The 19025-nt window shown below is 36.5% G+C and overlaps 1 protein-coding gene across 1 annotated transcript in view; it reads right to left on the bottom strand.

Moving 5' to 3' along the window:
• Nucleotides 1-8521: 8521 nt before the first annotated feature.
• Nucleotides 8522-19025, bottom strand: part of LOC114656464 (flotillin-1) — a 168715-nt gene continuing 158211 nt past the window's right edge. The window contains exon 13 of the mRNA XM_028808129.2: nt 8522-8816. Within this exon, the coding sequence (XP_028663962.1) occupies nt 8787-8816 (30 nt within the window). The 3' untranslated portion in view covers nt 8522-8786. The remainder of the gene's footprint in view (nt 8817-19025) is intronic.

Here is a 19025-nt window from a genome sequence, read left to right as displayed (position 1 = left end):
CACCCAAACAGAGATATTACATCAATACTTAGTTGAGCCTTCTTTTGCAAATATAACAGCCTCTAGATGCCTCCTATAGCCTTTGATGAGTGTCTGGATTCTGGATGGAGGTATTTTTGACCATTCTTCCATACAAAATCTCTCCAGTTCAGTTAAATTTGATGGCTGCCGAGCATGGAGAGCCTGCTTCAAATCATCCCATAGATTTTCGATGATATTCAAGTCAGGGGACTGTGATGGCCATTCCAGAACATTGAACTTCTCCCTCTGCATGAGTGCCTTTGTAGATTTCAAACTGTGTTTTGGATCATTGTCTTGTTGGAATATCCAACCCCTGTGTAACTTCAATTTTGTGACTGATGCTTGAACATTATCCTGAAGAATTTGTTGATATTGGGTTAAATTCATCTGACCCTCGACTTTAACAAGGGCCCCAGTCCCTGAACTAGCGACACAGCCCCACAGCATGATGGCACCTCCACCAAATTATTTGACAGTAGGTAGCAGGTGTTTTTCTTGGAATGTGTTCTTCTTCCGCCATGCAAAGCGCTTTTTGTTATGATCAAATAACTCAATTTTTGTCTCATCAGTCCAAAGCACTTTGTTTCAAAATGAATCTGGCTTTCTCATCACCCTGCCATACAGATGTTTTTTGTGCAAATTGCGGTGAATTGTAGAACGATGTACAGATACACCATCTGCAGCAAGATGTTCTTGCAGGTCTTTGGAGGTGATCTGTGGGTTGTCTGTAACCATTCTCACAATCCTGCACATATGCCACTCCTGTATTATTTTTCTTGGCCTGCCAGACCTGGGTTTAACAGCAACTGTGGTTGTGGGCTTCCATTTCCCGATTACATTCCTTACAGTTGAAACTGACAGTTTAAACCTCTGAGATAGCTTTTTGTAGCCTTCCCCTAAACCATGATACTGAACAAGCTTTGTTTTCAGATCTTTTGAGAGTTGCTTTGAGGATCCCATGCTGTCACTCTTCAGCGGAGAGTCAAAGGGAAGCACAACTTGCAATTGACCACCTTAAATACCTTTTCTCATGACTGGACACACCTGTCTATGAAGTTCAAGGCTTTAACGAGCTAATCCAACCAATTTGGTGTTGCAAGTAATCAGTATTGAGCAGTTACATGCATTCAAATCAGCAAAATTACAAGGGGACCCAAATTTTGCACAGCCAGTTTTTCACATTTGATTTAATTTCATACAACTAAATACTGCTTCACTAAAAATCTATGTTCAGAAAACACCCCAGTACTCAGATGTTCCTAGGAATTGAAAGTTATATCTTTTTTGTTGAAAGTAAATTACTATGCAGGCTGAGAGGGGTTCCCAAACTTTTTCATATGACTGTATATATATAATTACATATCTATCTATTATAAAAAGAAATCCTGTCCTGGAAAGCAAAAAGCTAGTCTACGATACGTGATCTTCCCGTAAGACATTTTAAAGACCCGTGAGACCAAAGACACGCCTTACTTAAAATCTATCAAGTAGGCAGCAAAACATTCAGTCTTGTGAAGGATTTGAGCACATACAGATCCAGGGCTCTCAGCGCATATAAAGCATATAAGGTACGTTATAAATTAAATGTCGACATCTAAGCGAAGAAGAAAGCAGCATGGAGAAAAGAGACTCAAATGTGTCGGACAGAAAAAAGAGCAAAAAAGAACAATCGAGGTGCAAATTCAGAAAATAAGGAAAGTAATTATCAGCCCAGAACAAGTGGAATTGAAAAAAAAGCACATCCTATCTGGCACAGAATTAAAAGACAATGAGTAAAAGAAAGTAGAACTTCATAAAGACGTTTACAAACGGTTAAACATATGCAGAGCAGGTTAGAGACTATGAAACCAGTGAAATTAGAAAGGCTCAAAAAAAAAAAAAAATCTTGGCACTACAGTATACACATGTGGAGAAAGTTAAAGGATATGAAAGTAGGAAAATTAGAAAATATAAAACAAGAAAGTAAAGATGGCAGTAGCGCAAACAAACTGCCTCATTTAACTATGCACCAGTCTAACTTTGGTTTTGCACAACAATTACTACACTATTGCACCTTAACACTTAATTCTACTTTATTCACATAATTTTACTTATTTATTATGTTCTACTATACTGTTATCTTTCAATCTATGACTTTTTGTTAATCTAACTGATATTCTTCCAACTTTGCACAGTTTTTGATAAGCGGATCAGGATGCATTTCACTGCGTGCAGTCCTGTATAACTATGCATGTGACAAATAAAGAATCTTGAGAATTTCAAAAACGGAGTTTACCGCACATGCATTTATTGGTTACTTTGTTCATGTATATATATATATATTTATCTGTCTGCTTATTTAAAAAGCTACATTTACCCCAGGACTCAAAAACGTTCTGTCTAGCCCTTGTACAAAAACCTAGACAAAAGCTGGGGTATCACCTTGGTAACCTCATGTACTTTTGGAACTGTGAGAGGAAAATAGCACGACTTTACAGACAGGAGTCCAATGCAGAACTTTACTTACTTTTTTACTTTGTAAATAAAAAATTATTAACTGCTGATGATGTAGATCGTTTTGTCTGTGCTGAAATTCCAAACAGAGACACCTATCCTGACCTCATTAAAAAGATTCAGCATATTGGGACGAGCAAGATTACAAATATTGTTTTTAGAGAAGTTCTGAAATAAAAGTTGAAACTAATGAAATAGCAACAATTCAAAGAAAAAAAAAATCTTAAAAGTGTGTATCCGGAAAACCAAACACGAGGGTTGGTGAGCAGGGGGCGAAGCCCCCTAGTATATATATTATATATACACATACATACATACATACATATACATATATAATCCCGTCCCCGTTTCTCTTCTGTCTATCCAACCTGAAAAATGTCATTTATGTCATACTTATCCCTAACTTTGCTATTTAGCCAGGTTTCTTTTATTGATAGGATATCATAATTATGCCTAGCTACACACAACTCCAGCTCACTTGTTTTATTTTTGATATTTGTAACATTAAGGCAAGTTGTGTTTAATGTGTTACTTATTTTATTTTTGCACTTAAACATTTGGTTTGAATTTATGTTACTATGCATATTTGTTTGTACACCATTCTTCATCTTCTCATGTACAGTTCAAAACCTGTCCCATCCCATACTTCCCCAATCTAGTTCAAACAGTATTTGACTAACCTATTCATACAACTCTCTAACACACTAGTGCCCCTCCGGTTCAAATGTAACATGTCATGGTGGAACAGGTACCATTTCTTCCAAAAGAACTCCTAAAGTACTATAAACCTATAACCTTATACCCAACACCAAGATTTGAGTCACACATTAAGCCTTCTAATCTCCTCAGTCTTACCAGGTCTGGCACTGACTACCTCGTCAGTTCAGCGCCTAGCACCTAATTTTTAAAATGTGGATCACAAAACTGACAAATTACCCTTATGTATGTCATTTATTCCAACATGGACAATAACATCTGGATCCACCCCCACTCCGTCCAACAGCCCTAGAGAGATCTCCCACCTGTAGCCCTGGAAAGCAACACACCATGCAAAACTCTGTCTCTGGAGCAAACTCCCAACTGACTGAATCCCCCATTATCACAACCTCTTTCTTTCCAGGGACTGGTTTTGAGGTGTCCCTTCAGGGCTCCTCATGCCTGTCTACCACCTCAGAATCTTCCAGCTCTGCAAGGGCCCAAAAACGGTTTGAAACTTCCAATTCTAGGGTTGATCCCCCTGGACAGGGTGCACGCTTTGCCTTGTGACTGTAACCCACTTATCTCTACCTGAATTGGGGTTTCCTCCTACACCACCTTAGGGGTGCACAATATCTCTCTAAATGATACCTGGGCCAAGTCCACCAATTCTTTAATAAACGCAGGCTAGCCAACTCACCCTCCATTTCAGCAACACTGAGGTCAAAGTGCTAGACCAGCTGGCATCTCCTACAGATACAGTATTCAAAGAGGACCAACTCCTCCAAATTATCCTCCAAAATGTCCAACATCCAAACAAATTATTACTACACTGCTCAAACAAAAATTATGGGAACACTTAATCGTCCCAGTTTAACACAAAGTAAAAAAAAGCTTCATTGATATCAATCATTCCAGTTTGGAAGCATAAGTGATTATGGATAAACTTCATCTGCTTTGGTGCAAATGAAAGTGACAAAAGATGCACTACAGAAGCAACAGCAGGACAACCCCTAAAAAGGGAATGATTTTGCAGGTGGTAGATGCAGACAATTCTCTCTCTATCTTTCCTGACTGATTGTTCTGTAGTTTTGCATCTTGCTCGACTCCATCCATACATGCTGTTCGTTGCAGGACATTCTCAAGAGCATGGAAAAGATACCAGGAGATGGGCCGTTACACGAGGAGAGCTGGATAGGGCCATAGAAGGGCATCATCCCAGCAGCAGGACCAGTATCTGCTTCTTTTAGTGAGGAGTAACAGGAGAACGCAAGAGCCTTATAAAATGACCTGCAGCTGGCTATAACATAGCCATTCATATAGATGCACATCAAATACCCTCCCCTCCTCTAAGACAACCTAGACATCATCTCAGTTAACTTGTCTCAAAAATTATTATTTCTACCAAGATGTGGGATAGTATATAATGGTGACGAAAAACTTCAATCATCTTAACTATAACACAACCAATTTTGTTGATCATTTTTAGACACAAGTACGTCAATCCAACATCAAACATCACTTCCTTCCTGCCAAATAAATTTAACTTCCGCCATAATTCCCCCTAAGCATTGTCACTGCTTTACCTTTTTACCTTAACTTCTGTAAAAAAAATTCCACCACTGACTGATTTTCCCCTCATAACTGATATATTCCATGTTAAATAAACTTGTATTCTATCCTTCACACTTCTTACTCACTGCCTTCATCTACCCTGTCAGCAAGCTGGCCTCCCTACTGAATATCACGTTCTAAGCCCATCATAAATTGGGCTTCGTCTATATCTCAGCCAAGATGCCACATTTTCTATTTGATATAGACAGGTTAAAGCAACCAAGGGATACTGTACCCCAGCCATACTTTGTAAGTCTCATCATTGTATCTTATCATCAAAGGAGTACTGGAGAAAAGAGTTTTAAGGTCTTGTGTTACACTCAAGAGAAATTATTACCTTATTCTAATCCCTGGCCATTCCTCTTGCTCTTAAAAGGTGACAAGTGCATGCAGTGTAGCCAACACTTTTCATATTAATGTAAATGCTTGGTGGGGAGTAGAATGCTAATGTTTCAAATGACATATCCTTCGGGTTGTATCTGATCAGGCAAATCAGCATATGGGTCCCCCCTTCATACTTCAAACAAAAACATCATGGCCGACATCAAGAACACAGCCTGTATCTATCAAAAGGCAGAAACTTTGGATAGTGGAAATTGTTAACTTTTCATTTATGCACAGGGGTAAAGTAGATTGGTTCCATACAATGTGAAAAGCAGTAATACAAAAAAACAAAACAAGGCCATAGTATTGAAAGGCAATACAAGTTTTAATCTTTTACATGACTCACACAAAATAAAATGACACAATATTTTGTCATATTTGATTATGTGTATTAAACCAAAACATATTCAGCAAGCAGGCTAACTGATCAACATTTGCATTTTTTCACAGCATTAACTTTTTATAAAGCTTGCAGCAGACTGAAGCATTACAATCTAGTTTTTCCTAAACAAATTTCAAATCTTAAATTAAGCAGTACAGAAAATTTCACTGAAAATCTGAGGCTATCTTTGGGAAAAGTTGTGAAAAGGCACAAATAAGAAAATGGCTGGCTTTTGCAGGTCTTAAATACCCCTTGGAGCAAGACTCATTCAGTAGGGGAAGGCATATGGCAACTCTAAGACCATGCAGGAACTAGTAAATACAGACTAAGCAAATAGGATATTGAACACATACTGCCACAAACAAAGTAAAGAATATTATGTTTAGTGAAAATTTAATAGACCATCAATCCCAATCTAATCATAATGAACAGAGCATCCTGTTATAGGAGCTTTTCTCTTTAGTAGAATATTTGACAATTGTCATGGTAAAAGGGAAAAGTGTTGAGAGCAAATGAAACAAATTCTGGAAAAAAAGATGATTCTCTATGTACTGTATATAGGTTAAAGTGCAGAAGAAACACTGAAATTAGTGAAACACAAAAGTAAACTGTGGAAAATTTATAACCTTTGTGTAAATTCATATCCTGTAGAATGTCTGTTATATTGCATGTTATATTACCACAAATATATCCAAATAATTCAGTTCCAACAACTTAAGTGAAAAGTAAATTATATAATGCAGAAACACTGTTTCCAATTGTTCAAATTTGAAGTCAGTAGGCAAAAAAATTCAAACCAGCTCCAATTCAGTATACTATAGCCTTGTTTGCTATTATACTAGTCAATTTCTGCAGGCATCGTTAACTTTTATTAACACAAATACTACTGAAGTGTCAAAATTTGATATTAAACATAAACACTTTTTTAAGTGTTCTTAAATTGGTAGGTTTTTCTCCTTTGGCATTTTTTAAAATTATGTATCTGTGAACAGTACTTGATAGCCAAAGTACCAGAAGTATACCTTTTATCATGCAGGAAAAAACATGTAAAGATTCTCCTGCAACAAAAACCTTCCTTGAATTGGAAAGTCATATGACAGTGAAGAGTGTTGAAAAATGTAAAATATTTCTAGTATATTCATGTAGTCTAATGCAGAGGCATAAGAGACAAATATATTTTTTACAATGATATTTACAAATAAGATCCTAGCTGTCTTAGTCTAACTAGTAGTAATCTAACTAGTATTATTCAGTTCATGCAAAGTTCTAGTCAACATCACACACCGACATGTTTTTCTTTTGAACTCATTTCCAGTTCTGCAATGTTACTGCTCATTTCCTTCCTGCTGTTGATAGCATGCTTTTGTATTCCATGTGGAACCACTCATTACATAGTTTGCTTCTTTTTTATTTACTTTTTTTACTTTTAACACCCTGAGAATTCATGTAACTGCTTACTCAGCAGACTGTAAAATATGTAATTTTATGGAAATATTTGTCAGTACATACAAAAGGGCAGGCACTGCTTCCTGGAAATGATCCTTTTCTTAGTACATGAGGCACTTAATCATTTAGATAATTCTTCTTTTATTCAGAGAAGCAGTAATAAATGGATTGTGATTAGAAAAGTATTCACAGTGATAGTAAAGTAGAAATCAGATATGACAGAATGACAACTGAAACCAACATCAGCTAGCAAGCCCTGAATAATGAAAAAGTCTCTTTAAATAAAACATATGATTTAAGTTACATCTGTGGAAACCAAAATACATACTGTAAACCTAAGCTAAAAGTGGTAAGTGTAAGAAATCAGCAAGTATATTAGGTACTGTCAGTTACATACATAACTAAAAGACAAATCCTACATTGGACGAACAAAAGATATTAACCTCTACTTCTGTCTCATGTGAGAGTCATTTTTTTTATTTTTTTTAAGATTAGTACTACTTTGTTGACTGGCCATCAAGTACAGCTTATAAAAACCACATTCTAATTTCGACTTCATTATTAACACAGTTAAACATAGTGGTTGAAATCAGTTAATTTAGTTCTAACACTACTTTTACAAACTTTATTTTATACTTTAGTGTAAACAAAAAACACATTTAGAAATGTAATAAGCAGAAAAAAATCAGAAGAAATCTCACATAGCAACCAGTAATAATAATTAGGAACTGTTAGGGCAAGCCTCAGAGATATGGAAATTAAACAAAATAAAAAAAAAAGCTAATATCTATATAATGATTAATAAGTGTAGCAGTTACAATTTACGTAAAAACCCAAAACTCATCAACATGCATTTATTTTTTCTCTGACAGCAACATGCACAAAAAAAATCTTTGGCATGCTTTTAAATACTCTGAGTCAAAACTATTGAAAAACTGTAAAATGTACAATCATTGTTATTTTGGAAAAGCCAAATATTGTAAAATTAAACAATTTTCATTTTTTCATAATTGTTGCAGATTTTATGATTTCTATTTTGCATTACACATGTATAATAGCTGATAAAATAGCTATGTCACAATTAAAACCAAACTAGCAAGCTAATGTTGAATGAATCGCATTAAGACACATACAGTTATCAGTAATGATTAAGCTACATGCGTAAGAAAAGCTGCAGTTAACCTAATTTTGCTTCACAATTACTAACAAAATGTTTACTTTTTAAAAATACATTTCCTCAAAATATAAACCAAAAAAGATAAAATAGTTTCAAAGTATTTTCCTAACCAATACTTTTAGCATAAAACAATTGAAAACAGTATATGAGCAGAGATAAATAAAAATGTTAGGTTTGGAAAGGATATTTTGAATTTCTAATTATACACACCACCAGAAAAATGCTCATTTTAGAAAAAAACAAAACTTTAAATATACAAAAATGTACGATAGGTGTAAGTAATAATAATAATAATAATAATTCATTACATTTATATAGCGCTTTTCTCAGTACTCAAAAACAAAATATTACACTGAAGTTTTTTCAAGTTTATGCTGCAATCTGAAGTATGTTTGCTCCTTGGCTTCCATCTTGTTATCTTTTAATATTTAAAAACAATTTAAGAAAAAAAAATGAATAGTATTCAGTAATACCACAAGTTCACATTCAGTAAAGAGAAGCATGCAATAATTAATAAGAAAGGAAGAATAGGAAAGAGGTGGTACAATGTTCCCATAAGATTTGACAATAAGGTCAGCCCATGCGGCTTGGTTTCCCTCCAATCTGTTAAAACAAAAAGAAATTATTTACTTTTTTACGTTTGACAATCTAACATTTAGAGAGATGAGTAAAACATTACACAAAAGATTTTGGTTTTCAAAGAAATGACAAACCCCTTTCTAATGGAAACAACTTACTATTTATAAATGGACATACTTTACATATACAGTAAACTGCACCTGCAAAACACAAATTATTGAAAAAAATACACTTTTATTAAAAATAAACTTAATCAACAGCAATTCAACAGAAAAATTGTGAAAAGATGCAAGATTTATTGGGAAAAAGCATACACATATTGCATTTGTAATACTAATCCGTCTGTATTGAGTTACTCTTTTGGGTATTTTACTGTAGCTCTTGTTGCCACTGCTTTACTTTCAAGCTGTTTGCTTACTTATGGGCAAGGCACAGTGGTAGCCTTAAAACCCAAGAACGAAATTGACTTTATCATCTTAAAAACTATAGAACATCCAGGAGGGTCTGGAGTTTTGGTAGCTCATTGCTTATTTCCTGAGTCTAACCTTTACTGACAACAAAATTCATTTAAAGAAGGAAGGAAGCAAACAATAAAACTAAAAAAGGTGTTGCCCTCTGTGCCACAGAATATAACACAAGCTTGAACTCAATAAATCCATTATGGTTTTGACGCCATCAAAACGGTGGCTTCCATGTAACAGTATGTTCAGTTTGTATTCCTTCTTAAATGTGTAGGACAAAGTGGGCAATGTCAATTCTGCTAGGCTTTAGTGGCACACCAGGGTCCTCATGTATAACGTAATGCGTAGCATTCACACTAAAACATGGTTTACAGACAAAAGTGGAAAGTGAGTAGACACAAAAAATCCAGATGCATAAATTCCATGCACTTTCCCTTCATAAACCCTAATTAATGTGAAATTTAAAGCACATGCACATGCCTACAGCCCCACCCCGACTACTCAAAAATTTTTGAATATTTTCATATGCAAATCAATATAAATAGCACCTTCTGTTCAGTGTTTCAATAAAAAAAAAATGGAAAAGGCACATGAAAAAAATAGCATTTCAGCAAATGCGAAGTGGAGGCAATGAAAAATGTACTATTTGTTAGCTTACGGAGTGGCATAAGAAACAAAAGCATGGCAAAGACACTCAAAAGTTCAAGTTCAGAAAGTCACACAGTGCCAGAAAGAAAAAAAGAAGTGGTCATATATCACAGTCGACGTGAGAAAGCGAGTTGCAGCTCACTGTTTATTCCATTTTAGACAATATTACAAAATCTGACCCCCCATTTGATGGTCACACGGTGATGATGCTGCTGTGCCGAAAAAGTCTTCACGTGCTGCACACACGCCTCAGCCTCGGAAACTGCTGGGAGGCCATCTGGCTGTGTGCTGATGGACTGTTCTGGAGTCACAAAACACAATAGTGAATGCTGTAGGAGATGTAGACAATGAACTAAGGAATATAAGGGCTGCACTATGTGATACTGACAACAAATGAAATGGACTGGTTAAAAAATAAATGCTGCATCTGATTATCGGTTTGTAATCAGATGCAGCAATTATTGTAATGCTGTCCGACTTGGCTGACCATTTGGTGGGTCAGGTTCATCATAGTGCATCTCTTCAGGTACACTGCAACACACTTTCTGTGCGCTATAGAGCAGCACATTAATACAGTGGAAATGCTTTCTATTCACATGAGGAAATTCATTTTCTGAAGGTGTTTTTATAGTGTAGCGACACACCAAGCGCCACAACGGACCAATTCTCTGCTTTTTGTTTGAGATGACTTACTGTCCTTTAAAGGACTGCTTGCCTTTTGCTGCACTAGTTGAAAAAAACACCTGCGGCTGTGTGGAGACGCCATTTGTATAGGTTTTCCGGCTATATTTGATGGAATGTCAGCTCATTCTTTTGGCGATTCATCCCTGGCTGATATAACTTGTCTGCCGTCGTTGCAATAGTAACGTGAGTGCAGTTGACTACTCCATTTACATTTAGAAAACCAGACGTTGCTGCAAATTGTGCTTTTATGTTTGCCAGTTCAACCACAGTGTAAGGAAATCTTGTCTGGATGACAAACGGATAATACCATCCTGTACAGCTGGCATGGTGCAACTCAGTGATGATTGTGAAATACCCAATCGATCAGCAAGTTCAAGTTGACATGTTCCTGTAGCTAAAAAACCCAGAGTGGCCAGAACTTGCAAAAGAGCAGGTTGAGCACAATTTCTCAAAGTCTGCCTTTGTAAAGCCGGCGCCAGTTCAGCACACAGCTCCAAGAGGAACGCTGTTGGAAGTCAAACTGCCTTACAAGCCAGTCGCCATCATCTATAATTACGCGCTCTCTTCTAAATCTTCCATTTACGATATCTTCTAACAACACCAAAGCAGCCATGGTATTTGGAAAACTTTGGCCATTCCGTGCACCATTATATTGTTACAGAATGATTGCAATCAAGTCAAGTGAATTAAATTTGTTATCGATATGCAGTTAATTTCGATGAATTTGATAAAACCTGCATCATAGATGTGAATCTAAAAAAGAAAAGCAGACCACAGAAACAGTAGCACTGCTTTGATGCTGGGTGCCACCAGTTTGCAAAACCAAGCATACAAGTGTGTACGCAAAGGAGGGACCCTGTCATTAAATTTTTATTGGCTTTACACCACGTTTAGTTTTTATGTATCTCGAAGTGAGCGTGGAAACGGGTGTACACACTGTTTATACATGAGGCCCCAGGTCTGTTAAGGCAGCGGATTTAGCAGACATCCAGCTGCTCACAACGCCACTTGCATCCCAAACTAAGAGACTAAACTACAACTTCTATCAACAAAAGTGTACATCAGAGTGGCATTGACATCTCACTATAGGCCCTTCTGTAGACTTTTTGTGCCAGAAGGCATGAAATTGACTCAAGTAAGAATAGCAATAAACTCATGAATAACAGCGCTGATGGATAGAAGAACCTGCCTATGAAGAGACCCTAATTTTGTAACTGGAAGCAACTTTAATCGAATAATGAAAGGATCCACCTTTCTTCATAAACCACCTTCACTCATCCAATTGGGGGAATGCTGGCTCTCTAATGGGACTTTGGGGAAACACAAAAAAGAGCTTTGCTCTCACTCTCCAAAATGACACTCTTCTCTCTGTGTGCCTGAGAGCTGAGAACCAATTTGCGAAGCTAAACAGTGAGGCAGTCTGAAGACTGAGAAGCAGTTACCAAGAAAGGAAATCCAGTATTTTAACTTTTATGCCACAAAAAAAGTAATGTTTTCCTATGAGTTGTAGACAACACAGAAAAGGGTCTAATAGCAAAAAGCAAGCTAAGAAAGCAACATCACAGAAAACAACAAAGGATCATGTAGCAAAAAGAAAGTGGTCTCCAACCCAAGAAAAATCCTCCACTTGAACCCTAAAGCACCAACAAAGCAACAATATCACTCAACATTGGGCATCACCTTTAAAGACTTGGTATTATAAAACTATTTCTGTGCCAAGATAAATTAGAACTTTAAACAACAAGTAAATAGCTAGCATCTCTATGTTATATGTTTGTGTGTCTAGACTGTGTGTGTCCAATCTTATATATCAACATACTGCATATATGCAGTTATCATTTTTCTATAATCAGTATTTATCAATAAAGATTGTTTAACAATAAAGTATATTACAGTGGTACCTTGAGATAAGAGTTTGATTCATTCCATGACCGAGCTCGTAGGTCAAAATGCTTGTACCTCAAATCAATTTTCTCCATTGAAATTAATTGAAAGTAAGATGAATGTTACTTTAGAGTTATGTGATACAAATACAGCAATGAAATGTTTGCTAGGCTAGGCATAATGACATGGCTTTCAGCTTGAAGTGAAAAATAATTCGAGTAGTAGTTCAGCCCTCTATAAGAAGAATAAAACATATTATAGGTGACTAAAAATATGTCATTAGCCACCAGCTAGTAAACGTTCAGATTTTCACTTACCATATTTTAGTGTTTTTTTTTATGACACAATCACCCTGCTAAGTTATAGTGCTGCATTTCATGCTTGCATACACATATAATGTTAGTGTGAGTGTATTTTCAAATTATGGATGTGAAGAAATGTACATCCCTGTCCAAGCAGAAAGCTATTTTTTTTCTTTTTTTCTTTGTAAGTCTCATGTCTAAAGGAAATCAAAAACTCCAGTACCAAACAGATGGAAAAAAGCAGTGAGTACAGCAATGAATCCCATAGCACATCAACTGCAACTGAAAAGCATAATGCTCATTCCGAGTCAAAAGGTAGGAGTGGGGTGAAAAAGCAAAAAAGTTTCAGACTAGTTGTCTATTGGGTTTCAACTGGATTTTATACAGTCTGGAGGGAGACGAGATAATGTGCAAGTACTGCTGCAACAAGCCTAGTTGAGCTGCTAAACTGATTTTGTGGCAGGATTACAGAGTTTCAAACTCTAACAGCATACTCCCGACAGCAAATGACATGCAGCAGGCTGTGACAGTATGTTGGCTGCAAAAAAAATATGCCAAAGTATCTGCAGTAGGAGAAGGTTTCTAGTCACAAAAAAAACAACTGATATGCAAAAAAAAAAAAAAAAAAAACTTGCTACAAGAGAGAGAGTCTGGAGATTTCCCAATTTTATGGCAACGATTTTTGTTGTGCTGAACTAATTTCAAACACTGTTGCAGACCTAAAAAAAAAAGAAAGTAATAAAGTCATGATGGGGCGCAACAGACTCTTCTTCAAATGACAGCATGACACGCTGAAAAATCCCCATTGCCAAATATCCTAGGTTGTTAAAATATGTAATGAAACAGGGATGGTGTGATTTTTGTGTGATGTTCCCTGTAATGTAGGCTCCAATTCAGTACACAACTCCAAGAGGCCAGCTTTGAGAAGTCTAAATCAGCTTGTAAGCCAGTCATCATCATAAGCCAAAACATAACTGTGATCCCTGGCAAACTGCCATTGGCTATATTCTCTAAAAGAGCTAAGGTACCTTTGCCAATTTTGCTGTACAAAATAGAACACGGCTGTATTCACAGAACATAGGAGTTAACTGTGATATACAGTAGTTCAGGAACATTAGAATGTGACGGATGCATGACTGAAATATGCAATGAAATGAGATTTTCTGTTTACTTCAATGTCCTGCTGCCTGGAGTAACTAAAATGCCAACACTAAAAGTTTGCACAAGACTTATGAATGGTCGAAATTTGCAATAACATTCAGTCAATTTTCAGGTCAAATTAATATTTAATAAATCAGTTTTGCTTAAGAAACATGTTTTATACATGAGACCGCTGGTGATCAATGCAACACTCAACTGTAAGCCTGGTTGTTTGCCTTTAATACACTTAAGTTTAGCATGTACACATAATGTACATCTCACACTTGTCAAATGAGACCACAAGCAGGTGAATCTTTTCAGACAATCTGGGGACTGATAAAGAGGACCTTAAAGAAGTGTAACAGGTGCAGTATTGGTGGGGGTACATAGATAGTCAAAGAATGTGCTAAACTAATAAGAACAGGGACTATTCAAAATTTAGGATCAGTCATAAGAAACTGTGAATCACTAAATAAATGTGCTAAACTGGTTAACAGAACCTAATTCATATATTCTGTTGTTCGGTTGAAAGTGTATGCCTACTTACAGGTAAAGGACTTCGATGAAGGTATTGAAGACTGTCACAGCTTTACTGAAGCTAAGCGTGCTATAAGTAACAGACCAAAGGAAAAAACGCCTCCTGCTTATCTAAAGATAGACATATAATCATTTAAATCCTATTTGAAGAACTGTTTAAAAAAATAAATAAAAATAAATAAATAAAAAAAACAACTTTATTATGCAAAGGCTTCCTTCAGCTGGTGTCATCTAAGTATATTTTTGGAAGATGAATTCTGTATTTGATAAATATATCCTTTTCTTTATACAATATTTTCTTGTCTTCATATCTCTGTGATTTTTAGAAAGGGATAAGTATAGGTTCAGGTATTGGCATTAAACATTCCCAGGGAACATATACGCTGCTGAATACACACTCACTGATTTTGTTGTTTTCACTTTTTTTCTGAAAATACACTAATATTTATTATCCCAGATAGTTATTTAGATCAGCCAAACACCTACAAGTACTGGAAGAAAAAACAAATTTGTTAACATCATTCGGGTTGACTTTTGGGAGAATCTCCTTGAATGCCCACTTCTGAGAATATTGGCAACTGTCATGAATGTCCTGTATTTGGAAATTATACTTTTCTATTGAAGAGTGATGGACTTTAAATAGTTAATGATGACCTTAAAACAATTGCTTATCTGACAATACTGCAGATGTATTTTGTACTTGGCATGATGATACAACAAAACCCCAGATTCAACTTCCAACTTCCTGTTTTAATATAGAGGTGGTAGCACTACATAAATATCCAGTAAGCGAGTGTAACTGATTATAAACACCGGACAAGCCATCTTTATAAGTGAACTGTGTACTTAATTTTAATATGAATGCCTTCTGCATGTTGCCTTATATTTTAATGAATAATGATAAAGCAGTTATGTCCAGTACTTTTCAAAGCATAGCATACTAATATGTAGGGATGCACCGATATGGGAATTTTAGGCCGATGCCGATATCCGATAATGTCTATGTACTTATCTGCCGATGCCGATATACATATTTATAAGATACAGAGAAAAATGAGACTTGATATGTCTGGACAAGAATTACAGACAAAGTGAACATTTGTATAACAATTTTGCACACCACATTCAATCATTAAAAACAAATGATATCTGTCACATTTGGCAGGCTACCTGTTGGTTATATGGGAAACAGTTTTGCAGGTTGTTGCTTTAAATAACACTTTTCTCTTTCTTTTTGATGGAACAAATACAACAAATTCAACAATAATCGAAAAAATGAAACTGAAAGAAATGGTAATGTACAATGACAATGAAATAAGCAATAGCACTTAAGAATAACTTCTGCAAATTATTTACAATCATTAAAATGGCTTCTGCTCAACCACATTTGGCTGTTTTACAGTCTGCAGTATTAAATACCACATTACTTTTTTCCTTTCTTTTTGATGGAATAAATCTAACCAATCTATAATTTTAAAAAACAGAAAAGCGTACAACAGTAAAGAAATAAATGACATTTTTCTGGAGGCTTATCATTCTTTTCTATTTTTAAGCATGATGGGGAGGTTTTTCTTAACGAACAAGAGCATCTTTGCTTTGTCGCAGGAAATTATGTTTCTCTTTTCGTTGAACACATTAGAAGCCAAACTGAATAATCTCTCACTGTCCACTAGTACTTGGGGCTGACAGGAACTTGCGTGCTACTTTGGCAATGGTAGGAAACCGACTCCAGTTGTTGTTCCAGTATTTCAGTGGATTTTCATTCCTTGGGATTGGTGCTTCAGAAAGAAATCCCTGCACCTGTAGCATGCATACATGTACAGTATTATATTCTGTGTCATCTTTCATATCTAAAAGATAGATCTGCATTTTGGCTTTTACCAGGGCTGTTAGATTAAGATTAGAATCCTTACAATAAAAATAAGTATATGGCATTTGAATTGAATGCATGTCTGTATTGCATTTGCTGTTTTTTGGAACATTTTATTATTAATATTTTTGATTTTCAGTGTAGATCAGGGTTGCTCACACTTTTTCAGCTTGTGAGCTACTTTTAAAATGAACAGGTCGAAATGATCTACCTACATTAAAAATGCGCTCTCTCACAATCTGATTGTATGGGTGGTTACCTGCCAGGTAACGCTTGTGGTTGGTCAGCAAGTCGGCTAACATCCGCCACGGTGCCCTCTTTCAGTTGCGAGAAGCGGATCATAGAATGGTTGAAATAGTTTTACTGTCAAATAATGCAAAGAGTACGCAACACGTGTTTTGCCCTAAATCAAAGGGGGTGTTAGCTGCCGTCACGCTGCCCTTCGATCTTTTTAAAGCCTTTACAGCCGCTGTCCTTTTTGCGACGGCCCTGGGACAATTTCTTGGCATCAAGTCTCATGTTTACGGTCCCCGCAAGACGCACCATGGCAAGTCTCCTTGGTCTCGCGGGTCTTTAAAATGTCTTTCGAGATGATCATGTATTGTAGCCTTGCATTTGCTTTCCATTACAGGATTTTCTTATATACAGTGGAACCTCTAGATACGAGTTTAATTCGTTCCAGCACTGAGCTTGTATAGCGAATTTCTCGTATTTAGAACAAACTTCCCCATTGAAAATAATGGGAATCCAGTTAATCCGTTCCGCACCCCAAATATATTAACATAAAAATCAATTTTCCTAACAAATAACACTGATAAATTATATATACTGTAGTCTACCTTTACTAAATAACACTGGTAAATAATATAACTGATTATTAAAAGAATCAAAACAGGTGTCTAAAGTGCAGTAGAGCATTCAATAAATCTTTAAATAAATAATCCTTAAAACAGTTGTGAAGTGGAGGTTTAAAATACACAAGAATAACAATCCTTTAACACGAGGTTAAAACGTCAAAAGGATGCAGTCTTTAAAAAACAGATGACAATCCCCGGTGCTTCTTCTCTGTTAGCGTCTCACCTGCGGGCTCTGCAACAGGCGAGACACTCTTAATGCAGCTGACCTTCTCTACACTGTCCTGCTTCAGCTGTTTGGCTCGCCTGTTCAGCTCACTGTTCAGCTACACGCGAGCCTTCACTCGCTCGCTCTGCCTGCCTGCCGCAACCTCCGTTCTCTCTCCTCTCTTTTCTTTTACTACTTCTCCCCCTTAACCGGCTTGCGCTTCTCTATATATGCGGGGAGGACATGGCAGCTGCAGCCCATCAGCCACAGGAACAATCATGGATGTGGGCAGTTTCCCACCTGTGCACTTAAGTGAGAAACGCAGACACCGCAGATCGCGGTTCGCAACTGCTACCACGCCCCCTCGCTAAGCTGAGAGCTATACCCACAGCCTGGCTCGTGGCTCGTTATGCGAGCCAATGCTCGCATTTAGATCTGAATTTTTCGCTCATACTTTCCTCGTATTTTGAATTTCTCGTATACAGAGGTGATCGTATCTCGAGGTTCCACTGTATAATGAGTATACTTTATACATAAAATATATGTTGGCATAACTGAATAACCCTTATGGCACAATAACAATTCAATACATTTATGGTCACTGCAGTATTTGGATTTAATAATCTTCATGTGGGAAAAGGTTGACTCGCATAAATAAGTAGAGCCGAATAATGCAGTCAAGGAGGTAGCACATTTCCTCATGTTTGGGTACTTTTTCTCTGTGAGTTAAGTTCCAAAACTGTCCATGTGCCCCAGACTTCGGCTGAATGTGAAAAATGACGGCTGTCCAATTAACTGCGATTTTAGTTCCCTCTCCTTTCTCGGATCGCTTTTCGGAAGGAAGTCAGTTTCATAGTTTTTATTAACAGTATGAAAGTGCCTTTCCACATTTTCCTTCTTTGGAATAGCAATGATAGATTCACAGATCAGACAAATGCACTTCGATTGTGGTATTGTGAGAAAAAAAATCCTCTTCCAATCCATACCCTCCCCAAACAATTTTTTTTTAAAATCCCTTCTTTAGTAGATATAAATTGGAAGGCTAACTAGATCACAGCTGGAGTTTTGCAGTAGCTTGCGCGTTTGATCGTGCGTGCGGGATGACCAGTGTGTTAGAAGAAAAGAGATCTCAGACTGGCTGCCCTGTATGTCAATCAAGTGGCAAATGCCATAGGGAGGATATATGATAGACCAGTGGTTCTCAAACTGTGGGCACGAAAATGTGAAAAAAAAGAGAACAAGAATCGAAAATATGAAAAATGCATCTACAGAAACCAAAACAAATTAACTTAAACTACATTAAACTGATACTACAAAAATAAATATAGAGTTAGATGTCGATAAAAGTTAAGTAGGTATAATAAAATATGCATCTATGATATGTCATTAATTAAAAAAGAAGAAATTGGTATTAGTGGGCTCCTTTCAAAAAAATATTAGGGGGGTGCAATTAAAACATATAATACTTAAAGGTTGAGAAATGCTGTGATAGACTAACGTTTAAAAAATTATTTTTTTGAATGCAACGCGATCGACGCATTGGGCACCTCTGCTGTAGATCATGATCTGCTTACAAGTTGCTCATTATTGCTTAAGAGACTCAGGTGAAAACAGTGGCTTCCATGAATGTGATTGGCTCCCCCAC

Source organism: Erpetoichthys calabaricus, chromosome 1 (assembly GCF_900747795.2).
Source record: "Erpetoichthys calabaricus chromosome 1, fErpCal1.3, whole genome shotgun sequence".
Lineage (NCBI taxonomy): Eukaryota > Metazoa > Chordata > Cladistia > Polypteriformes > Polypteridae > Erpetoichthys > Erpetoichthys calabaricus.
The sequence above is the reverse complement of the archived record's forward strand: the minus strand, read 5'-3'. Positions and strand labels throughout refer to the sequence as shown.